Genomic DNA, 11,009 nt, shown 5'->3' with positions numbered 1-11,009 from the left:
TCATCAACTAAATACATAGATACATACACATAGGTACATACAGTGCCATTCTCTTTGACAATGATTGGTTCAGAAATGCTCATGAGACACCATGCCAACCAATGAGAAGTGAGTAAAAGTCTTGGTAGGTGGAGTAAGAGGTTTTTCCTTCCCAGGGGAGAACTATAGCAAGAACCAGCCTCTCTTCTTCCTTTTGACCTAGTTGGGTCTGGTTGTGGTCCTGGCACTGCAATAGCCATCGTGCTACTAACTCAGACTTGAAGACAATGCTTCCAAGTAGAACAGAGAGATGGAATAAAACCCAGATCCCGGGTCCTCCACCCTGGAACCCTACTCTATCTCTGCTTTTCCAGTTATGTTAACCAACACATTTCCTAATAGGGCAAGCTATTTGGGTTTCAGGTCTTTTTTCACCTGCACTTAAAAGCATTTGGACTCATGAAGAGTTCTCCACATTCCTTTTTTATCCTTGAAATCTGTCAGAATTTCCCTGTTCTCTTGCTTCCTTTGAGGAAGTGACATCCAGAGTAAATGAAAAGGTTTGTTTTTTCTTGTTCTTAGAATTAGGAAATTAGCAAAACACTTCTAGTTGGATTATTTTGACAAATGGGAGCAGAGGAAATACTATTTCTAGGCAGTGCTCCTCTGTGCTTCTTCACCAGTCAGAGGGAAATCTGAGAGAACAGAGCTCACATCTGCATGCTCCAAGGAATCTGTGTAGCAAACATTCCTGTGGGAGGAAGGGCGAGGGAAAGCCTCGCTCCTCCTGTAGATGCCCTGGGTTAATGCTCAGTCTGGTCCCCTGGAAGTTCACAAGGGGCATGTCAGCTGGGGACCAGGCAACACTGCTCAGGGGAAAGTGGTGGGCGGAGTCTTGACTGGGAAGCCTGGGAATGAGCCACCCACACACATGGAGGGGCCAACCTCCTGAAGCCCCACTCTCTGATACTTTCTTGGAACCAGACTGCCTTCCCTGGAGGGAGGATGAGACCATCCATTGTCAATTGGACCAAAGCCCTCAGAGAGCTTCAAGGTCAGCATATCCAGATCCAAAGTCTTCACCTTCTTCTCCTCAACCTGTTGTTACTCCAAAGGGCACTGCTGCAGATGGAGCTGCATTTCAGGGGTTGCCAAGACAGATCCTGGTTCATCCCCTAATGCTGTCAGTGACCATCTTGCATTGACCCCACCCTCAGTGTCTCCCATACCTCCTGCTCTCTATCCCTGTTGCTAGTGGTACAGCCCAGGTCCTGACTGCCTCTAGGGAAACCTTTCCTCTAAATATAATCCCTGTCCTCATCTTATATATCCGACCACACGGTTTCATGGGTTTCCCTGTTTCCACTGAATTCCACCTTCTGCTTGTATTGCACCCCAGTGTCTTCCTGCTCCTTACTACCACTGAAATGTGGATCCACCCTTTCCCCAAATCCCCACAGGCGTCACACAGTTGTCCAGGATTTACTGATTTGAAGTTAAAGATGCCATGTACCCATGCATCCCAGGCAACAGTGGGAAATTTATTCTATGACAAGGCAGGCCCTGGGCCAAACCAGGGCCACTGCCTCTTTGTGCAGTTGTGATATAAGAAGTGCTTTGGCATTTTAATCTGCTGGGGATCTAACGCAGGCCCTTGAGCATACTAGGCAAGTGCTCTACCACTGAGCTACATCCCCAGAACCTTCCCCTTCCCCCCCTTTTTTTTGAGACAGGGTATCACTATTGCCCAGGATGGCCTTGAACTTACAATTCTCCTGCCTCAGTCTCCCGAGTAGCTGGGATTACAGGTGTGTGACATCACATCCAACTACATTTTTAAACGGTTGAAGAAATCAGAAGAATACTGCTTGTTCTTCATACATGAAAATTACATGAAGTTCAAAATTCAGTGTTCATTGGTTTTATGGGATGCAGCCTCTTGTTCACAGTGGATTTTGCATACAAGGACAGTTGAGTAGTTGTAATATCTACCATCTAGCCCACTGAGCCCAAGACACCTTCTCTCTGGTCCATCACAGCCCCTGCTCTGGGATATTCCACTGCCTGTATTCCCTGCTGTGAACTACTTTCCCTGGTGAGCTCCATCCCGCTGCTGTGATCCTTCACTCTACTCCCTGCTCCTGCCCCCTTTCTCCAGCCCCTTCCACATCTCCAGAACCCCCTGGTTTGTTCTGCAGACTGCCCTCATCGTCTCTTCACTCAGGGGTGCAGAGAGGTGACAAGTCATCAACTTTTGCAGCTGGTAATGTGGTCGGGATGTGATTGTGAATAAAATAAGAAATAACATGCGTCTCCTCCTGACATCACAATATAGAAACTGGAGCCCAGGAACGAGGCATTCCCAGAGGCTCACAGTCCAGGCACCTTCCTTCCTTCAAGCCCGCAGGTATTTCATGGTGGCTTCCATCATTTACCCTCATGATTTTTAACCAACTCCTCTCTCAAAACAAAACAAAACAAAACAACACTCCTTTAAGTTTCAATTACCTAAAACTGCTGGGCCTTCTGGGAAACTGAGGCAGTGCAAAGGCCCCCCACCTTTGAAACCCTGATTCTTGCGATCAAGTTGGAAAGATTTCAGACATATTGCTCAAAGAAACAGGCATGGGTTTATAGAAGGGACAGGAAAAGGGGAAGGGAACACTCTCAAGGGAGAGAGTGGATCCTCTTAGAGAGGAGAGGGACAACATGCCTCTCCTGCACCCTAGTTTTATTGAGGATCCCAGAGATATTTCCAGAGAGTCCCACCCAGATCCACCTCTTCACTTTTGACAGACAGCAGGATAACATCAAACTTTCAAGTCCCCACATCCATGACAGCTCTAGGTCATGGCTAGAGCCCTGCTGACTGGTTCTAATTGGATTCTTTTTTAAAAAAAAATTCTTATTTTATTTATTCTAATTAACTAGATATGGCAGCAGAATGCAATTGTATTGATATTACACAAATACAGCACAGTTTTTCATGTCTCTGGTTGAACACAAAGTACAGTTACACCATGTGTGTTTTCATACATGTACTTAGGGTTCTAATTGGATTCTTAACCATAAATTCTCACAGATTTTATGGTTAGGAGAAATTATCCTATCTCCCTAAGTTGTGGGATCTGGTCTGTGAAAAAGATCACAAAAGTCTCCCCCTTCAGGTTAACTTGTGTTCCTCTTATAGACATTATTTCAGGCCTGTGTTAGACCATGATGCAAAGAAAAGACCACCAACTCCAATTAAAATCAAGTGAAAGCAAGCTTATTATTTTGACCAGCCGGGCTCTCTCTCACAAAAACTGTGGAACCAGAGACAACCCTCCAGCTCTCCAAGAGTACAGCTTTATAGCACAGAAAGTTACACAAAGGGGGTTTGAGAACTTACAGATAACAAAATTTTGACAAGCGTAACACAAAAGCTACTTCATATTTTGCTGGCCCGACAGCCATCAGAATTTATGAAGGTCATTAGAGCCTCAGAGAGGGTCATTATCTGGCCAGAGAAGGCCAAGATTGGAGGCACCACTTTAGTGGTGCCTCCTAAATGGGTGAGTTCAAGGCACAGGCAGGCATTCCAAGCAGCTTTACAACATCAAATTATGGCCAGGCTATGCAGAAATCCTATTTTACAGAAATTCTGTTTTACAGAAAACAGAAATAAATCCTTTATAAATTGGGACAAGAAGGCTCCTGATCTTAAGAGGGAATTAGGCTAGGTTTATCACCTGCATTTCTCCGCAGATGGCAGGTAGTTTGCTGAGAAATGTGACATAGCCTGTCTACTTAGGCCAGGCAGAGCTTCAGGTAAATTGCTTCTTGGAAAAGCATGTGGTGGGGGCCGGGGGCAGCACAGTGGGCCCATTTAACAGAATTATTCTGTTAATTTCCTGTTCCCACCATTTGCAGCTGTCTGTTCTCCAACATTAATTACCATATGCAAGAAAATGCCACACCATGATGGTGGCTCTGGGGGCAATCACTTGAAAATGTTCAGTTCCCACGCTTAATATAAAAGGTCATTAAAATGACAAGAGTAAGCACACCGCATAAAATCAAAAGGGCAGATATTACATAGCGAGGAATCGTGCAGTTTTCGGCTCTGAGGATCGCCTTGACCTTGCAGTTCCTCTCCTCCTTCCTCAGCGCCTGCTTCTGCCTGTCCACCTGCGCCCTCACCTCGGCCACGTAGTGCGCATAGGCTTCCGGGCCGCCGGCGCCCCCGCCTGGCTGCAGCCGCGGCCCGGGGAGGAAGAGGTGGTCGCCCTGGTAGGAGCGCTCGCGCTCCAGCTGCTCCACCACCGCCATGAGCTCGGCCAGCTGCGCGCGCTGCTGCTCGCCCGCCGCGCGGTTGTCGAAGGCGCAGTACCTCCGGCCGCACTCCGCCAGCAGCCGGCGCAGGCCGAGGTTGTCCGTGTTGACCACGTAATGGTCCAGGGACTCGTCGCCCAAGTCTTCCCGGTGGGTGAAGAGCACGATCGTGTGCCTCATGGCCTGGGTCCCAAACACCTCCTTCACCCTCCTCACTGCCACCGCGTCCTGGGCCGTGAAGCGCCCCAGCTGGGTGACCAGGAGCAGCACGTGGGGCCCTGGGGCAGACAGCAGGTAGCAGTCTGCGATGTCCTTGTACATCTCCTGCGAGTGGGCCTTTGCCTCAAAGATGGAGGGCGTGTCGACCACCAGGATGTCCCTCCCATTCCACGTGCCCCTCTCCCCCTGGCAGGCCCTGGTCACCGACTGGGCGGCCAGCCTGGACTCAAAGGCTGGCCGGCAGAGGATGCTGTTTCCTGTGGCGCTTTTCCCGCTGCCTGTTCTGCCCACCAGGAGGATCCTCAATGAGGCCGCTGTTGCAAAGCAGATCTCTTCTACTTCACCTGTGAAAAAAATAGGGAGCTGTGCTCTACCAAGTTGTGATTTTCAGACCATGGACCCTCATGGGAGTCTCTCACAAGCTAAGGACCTCCTTCGCAGACACATAGGCATATTTAAATGCATCCAAATGTGTGCCTACAGTGTTAACTGGTTCTTGAATTGTAAGATGCCCAGCTGGGGCTCTGGCTTGACCCATAGCCAGGGGCCAGAAGTGCCACACTAAGGAGCTGCTCCACGCACTTCATCTGGATGATTTTTCTTGGGGAAAAAAAAAAAGTGGTCCCTCTGCTTTTATCTGAATGGTGCTTAGGGCAGGCCAGAGGGCACTGGCTATTAAATAAATGTGAGTCTAGAAGGATGCAGAGATGAGAAGCCCAAGTATACTTCTCTCATGCACAAGTTCCCAGGTATACAGCGTAGATGAGCTCAGTGCCCTCACCTGGACCTTAAGAATAAAAAAGGTCTCACATGGCTGAGCTGTAGTGACCACCACCACTGCCAGATGAACATCCCTGTGTCTCTTTGTTGGGGGGAGTGGGGTTCTTGAATTTGATATGATTCCTCATCTCAAATTGCGACCTCCTGGGTCACAGTTAATGTTAATGCAAAATCTGGGAGATGACACTAGAATGGGTGGCTAAAGAAGATAAGACCATCAGAAGCACATGTGCTAGAAAGACCATCTATTTGGTTCATTGAAGTGCAGGAAATTATAACAAAAGTGGTGTAGGAGATGATGGCTCTGAGCCAAGAGCTAAATCTTCAATATTGGAGGGGGTGAGAACCTGGAGATGTCTAGAGTTCTTTAGACCCAAATGAACTCAACCTCCTTTTTAGGCACCTAAAATTGATTATTCTGTTCTTTCTATGCCATGTTGAGTCTTCCTTTTGTTATGTATTCTGGGGGTGTTTCAATCAATCAATCACTAAGTCTCTATGGGGAACTTTTTTCCAGTGAGAGGAACCAGGGCAAGAGAAACCATGTTCTTCAATTCCCAACCCTCTAACCTCTGGCCTGAATTTCATTTCTTCCACAGGCTGTGCAGGGACAGCGTCACACCATGTAGTGTGTGATTGGTGACAATGGTGGGCCAGGCACAAGAGGGCTAGAGAGGTAGGGAACAAAGGATAGTTGCCCTTTTCTTCTTCAGTCTAGAATAATGGGGTTTCCATCCCTGTTTCGGGGGTGGGCTATGGGTAGGGAGGCAAGAGCAACTCTCCCAAAGACTGATGCTCTTTAGAGCTTCCAGACTTTCTTACCTTTATTCATAGTCCCATATCTGCTTTTCTGAAACTCTTCCATTCTTTTCTGGAACAAAAACAGGAAAGGAATAAAAGGTGGTATCCATATATGAGCTGGTAAGCACCTCAACTCTGAACAATTATTAACTTAAGAATTATTATCCTTAGATAGTGCTTTCCATTGCTAATTTTCTAACTTATATTTATTTGAAAGCATCTATAAGTGCTTTGCACACAGGAGCCAATGCTGGGTTATTCTAACACGGTGCTCTGTGGCTTTTCTCCTTAGCTTGCAGCAAAACAGGAAATGTTTTTAAAAGCAAATCAGTTGATTATCGCTCTCAAAACTGAAAGCCACAAAATGAAGAAAGCATTCTTCAGTGAATGAGGAGTGGGGCATCATTTTCTTTTTTTTTACTGGTACCAATGTAGGCAAACTTGCAGACCAGACAAAACAATGCAACTAACACTGATGTGTTTGAATACTGGGGATTTTCAATCCCTAACACTCCATTAGATGAATATCCCCATGAGAAAGGGGCACATGAAAGGCACTTTCCAGTGGGAGGGTGGCCCTGGGGACTGGGCACTTCTCCAAGGACCCGTGAGAGATGAGGGATTCAAAGGGAGGGAGCATGAGGGCTCCCTCCCAGCGACAGGTGGAGAGATGATGGGGCTGTGGCTGAAGGGGAAGAATCAACATTAGAGACCAATTCAAAATATTTCCCACTTAATTTTTAGTCAAATGTCTTTCCTGATTGGTCTCCTAATAATTACCATTTTGGAACCCAACAGGCTTAACCAGAAATTGGCATAAGCACTGGCATAAATTCTTCATTCAAATGGGGCATAACACTGACATTTTTCATGTTAGGGAAAAGTAAGCACACATTAGAAGGATGGATGGTGAGATGCTACTAGGAGGATCAACTCTTACCTTATGTTTTATTTGCTCAGTTTTAAAGATGGCTGAGTTGTGAAACAAACTTTTTGAGTGGGGAAATACACAGAATAATAAAACAAATATTCACCATTTGCAATGAATAAATTTTACCGCAGCTATTCTGTTTGGTTGAGAAATTAAAACATCATAGATATATTTCCCATTTCTTTTTCTTTTTTTAATCTCTAATCATTCTTTCCTCCTCCTTCTGTCTTTCAGAGGCAATCAATATTCTGGGATTTTTTTTTCAATGCTGGCAATCAAACCCAGGGCCTCAGGCATGCTAGGCAAATGCTGTACCACTGAGTCATACCATCAGACCTCTCCAAGGTCTTTATAAATCTTTCTTATTTGTATATTTACATTTCTGTATACATATGCATCTATCGAGAACTCACAATACTGGTTTTGTATTTTATACTTTTACAGATTTTTGATAACATTTTATCCAATTCTTTGTTAACAAACACTTAGGCTGTTCTGAAATATTTGCTTGCTACTACAAATGATGCTGCAAAAGAATTTGCATAGACACTCTTTGCACATGGGTGTTAACAATTTATATGGGGTATACCTTTTCAACTGGGTAGATATTGCCAAATATGACTCTGGGTGGGTTGTGCTAATTCATGTTTATATCAGTCACATGAAAATTCCCCAACTTTTCCCCAATTACTGATGTTACACTTAATTTTTATCACCCTTCTGAGCAGAAATAAGGATGTCTCAATTGGTTGAAATTTGCATTTTACTGATTACTGTTGAATTCAAAACAGTTTTCATAGTTGATTTTATATTTAAGTTACTCCTATTATTTTATCTTTTACATATTTTACTATTCACTCAGTGGATTTTCTTTTCCCTTATTAGAGGAAACCATCCATTTTTCTGTTATCAAATACATTAGAGCCATTGAACGTTCTCTGATCCCTTCCCCACATTCTCCCTTCCCCTCTCCTCCCTTCCTTTCTTCCCTTGCACCCAGAGAAGAGCCTTCTCTTCATCACCCTCTCCTACACATACTGTTCTCATCTCTGGTAAGTTATATCCTGGCTTTTGCTAAAAATGCCCCAATTCTCTGACACTATTTTTACCTATCTATGTAATGAGGACACTGACTGTGGAGGTGATGTTGATGATGAACTTCATCATCCTGATTCATCTCTGTGTAGCCATTTATAATGTTCAGACTCCTTTCATGTCCACTGTAAAAACTCTTCTCCTATGTTCCCTGTGATGTGACTAAGGTTCGTATTAAAATTTTTATTAAAATCTTAGGAAAAAGCATCAAATGACCGCATATTTGTCATGAAACTAAATCCTCAAAGTGACCCCTTTGCCTGTGTATTCTTTATGATTTCTTAGTGGAGAGACAGGAGCAGAGGTGGGGAGGGAGAAGGAGATGATGAACAAATTCCAGAAGAGTCAGCAGCCTCCTGGATGTAATACCAGCATGCAAGGTCAGGACACAAATTGATATCGACAGGCTTCCAGCCTGTCCTACAACCAACACAGAATTGTATTGCAGAATGTTCATTGTATGTATTTACAAAGCTAACTAAATAAAAATAATTAAAATAATCAAAAATAATAATTAAAAGTAATTTGAATTAAAATAATTCAAAGAAAAAAATTCAGGGACAGGAGTTGTTCTGCGTTGAAACATTTTAGTTTGAAACAATCTGGTATTTTTTCTAGATGTATTTCTCAGTGTGACCCAAATGGTGTCCTGAGGCTGTCACAAAATCCAATAAAATGTTACATCATTCAAAGTGCAGCAAAAGTGGTTCTCCTGTACCTGCTTTTGAGTGGTTCAGGTTGCTAGGGGAGATGTATGTCCCATGGGGGAATAGTCTTTGGCACAGAGTAACAAATGACGAAGTTTCCAGAGGTGAGTCAGGAGGGATACTGATGGAGATGTTAAAGGAGACATAGAGAAGAAGGAAAGGAACCGAGTCAAGTTTAGGAGAAGTCTGTGGACACATGGTAGACCTGAAGGAATGTGAAGCCTATTGGTCAGCAGAGCAGACAAAAGTGAGTGTGTGTGTGTGGGGTGTGTGTGGGGGGGGGTTTGAGAATAAAGAGACTTCTTCCCCCCCCAATAAAAATCCTACAACTTTTCCCTAACAATGGACAAGGACACATGGAGATTGGCAGGTAGTATGTGGGCAAAATAGTAGCAGCAACTGATAAGGGGCAGCAGGAGGGTCCAGCTTAGGGAGGAGGTTGAAGCAAATGATCATAATGTACATTCTGAATTGAAAATTGCATGGTCCTGATTTTATCACCATGATACCCATTTATCAAATAATGCAAATAATTTATCAAATAATGCTATTTTGTGAAAGATTCAAAACAACTGTTATTTTCTTCCTGCTTCATTAGTATGAACTTGCCTGATCCTTAAGTTTCCACTATGAGAATCACTGGTTGACAGGTCTGTCACTGTGATTCCAAGAGGCGTTTCTCGCACAGGTTAGCTGACCAAGGGACTCTTCACATGTGCCCTGAATCTGGGACCGTTGTCCTAGATTCACACAGTACAGTATCATAGCAAAGGTGTAGGGACTTGGGATGGGAGAGGGCAATGAAGTGGTATTGAGAAGATCAAGGTCAAGGTTTTGAGAAGAGCAAGGTCAAGTCCACTGAAGAGTCTTGTGTGCTCAGCGGAGCCCTAAGAAGCCATCTGACTCCTGGAAGGAGGTGCCTGCCACGTTGGGGTGGGCTGAGAAGTGGGAGGCTGAACTGCAGAACTAAACCTCCACCCCTAAGGAAGCCCGGGAAGCCTGGGCCCTCTGGGAGCTTCCATTGTCTCACTTGTCAGGCAGGATGAGGGGAGGGCCCAGCCTTGTTCCCCGGGTTTCAGGAGAAGGAGTGGGCTAGGGAACGGGCAGCGAGCCTGAGCAAAGGCCACGGAACAAGGCGGCCTGTGGACAAGCGGGGAGGTTTAGGCTGGTGTCCCGCAGCTCTCCGGCTGCCGTTGTCCACGATGCTCACTCCATTGCACTGCTTCGTTGGCCAGGGGACCCAGAAGGACGAGAGCTTTTGCAAATTCGCGTTCTAAGTTAGAACTTATCCATGGTCCTTCAGCCCCGAGAGCATCCCTGAGCGTAAACCTGCCTCCTTACCGCAGGCGGCGGTCAGCGAGCGCGAGGTTCCTCTCCAGAAGGCGAAGGACAGCAGAGCCAGGGCACCTGCTGCGCTGAGCCAGACGCGGTAGGGAGCAGCCCCGGCGAGCGGAACCCTCCGCCCAGCTGCAGGAACACCGGGAGGATGGCGCGCCCGGGCTCCCAGCGGACTCGCTGGGGTTGTTGGAGACCCAGTGAAAGCAGGTCTCTGGGACCAGCCAATGAGTGACTTGACCCTGCACTTCCTGCCCGTGGGCCACCCGCCGTCCACCCCCTCCCATTTCCCCTTTGTGACTCTTAAAGTGAACAGTATTTGGAGCAAAGAGGTCTTGGAGGGAATGACACAGCCTTTCCCCTCCTCCAGGTTCAGAAAAGCACCCCCGCCCCAATGTCTGGGAAGTGCTTGGGCTCCAGCCCTACCCCCAGCACCCCAGCATCCATGGTGAGCACCTGTGCCTCTGCCTCCTCACACCCCTGGGCCCCTTCTCACTGGCTCTAATTTCTGGAATCTTCCTGCTACCCAGGAGCAGAAAGACCCTGCTAGTCCTGGAGAACCTGGGTGAGCCCCTGGCAGCAAACCACGTGGGCTGGCTGCCTCTTCTTTGCCACGTGACAGAGCCAACCCTAGGCACAGGCTCCAGTGTATCTGTGCGTTTTTTTGGGTGGGGCTGGTAGCAGGGCTCTAGAGTGTCTATTTTCCAAATGATTGCATGTTTAAAGTTTAAGCAACCATCATAAAGCAATGACCTCACACAGTGGGGTTGAGAATACAAAATGGATTTAGGTGGAGGCTGTCATACGCCAGAGAATCCCCACCTTCCTTCCTTTCTGTTGGCTTTTAA

At 46.2% G+C, this 11,009-nt stretch overlaps 1 protein-coding gene across 2 annotated transcripts; it reads right to left on the bottom strand.

Annotated features, from left to right (window-relative positions):
* Nucleotides 1–3,225: 3,225 nt before the first annotated feature.
* Nucleotides 3,226–10,498, bottom strand: LOC124078166 (GTPase IMAP family member 5). Of its 2 annotated transcripts, none has more exons than XM_046422866.2 (3): nt 10,168–10,498; nt 6,115–6,163; nt 3,226–4,856 (listed from the first exon to the last, which is right to left on the bottom strand). In XM_046422866.2, the coding sequence occupies exons 2-3, from the start codon at nt 6,155–6,157 to the stop codon at nt 3,976–3,978; spliced, it is 924 nt and encodes a 307-aa protein (XP_046278822.1). In that variant the 5' UTR covers nt 6,158–6,163; nt 10,168–10,498; the 3' UTR covers nt 3,226–3,975. The 2 variants fall into 2 exon arrangements, with proteins under 2 accessions (XP_046278822.1, XP_046278823.1); XM_046422867.1 differs by lacking the exon at nt 10,168–10,498 and adding an exon at nt 9,436–10,161.
* Between the last annotated feature and the right edge of the window lie 511 nt (nt 10,499–11,009).

The sequence above is a fragment of the Marmota monax genome, unplaced genomic scaffold (genome assembly GCF_021218885.2).
Source record: "Marmota monax isolate L192 unplaced genomic scaffold, Marmota_monax_Labrador192_F-V1.1 WCK01_AAM20220418_F8-fsc01270, whole genome shotgun sequence".
NCBI classification, from domain to species: Eukaryota; Metazoa; Chordata; class Mammalia; order Rodentia; family Sciuridae; genus Marmota; species Marmota monax.
The sequence above is the reverse complement of the archived record's forward strand: the minus strand, read 5'-3'. Positions and strand labels throughout refer to the sequence as shown.

Coding starts and splice junctions, on each gene's coding strand:
- LOC124078166 (XM_046422866.2), bottom strand. CDS start 6,157: ATGGAAGAGTTTCAGAAAAGCAGATATGGGACTATGAATAAAG. Junction 4,857..6,114: donor ATATGGGACTATGAATAAAG/GTAAGAAAGTCT, acceptor TTTTTTTCACAG/GTGAAGTAGAAGAGATCTGC.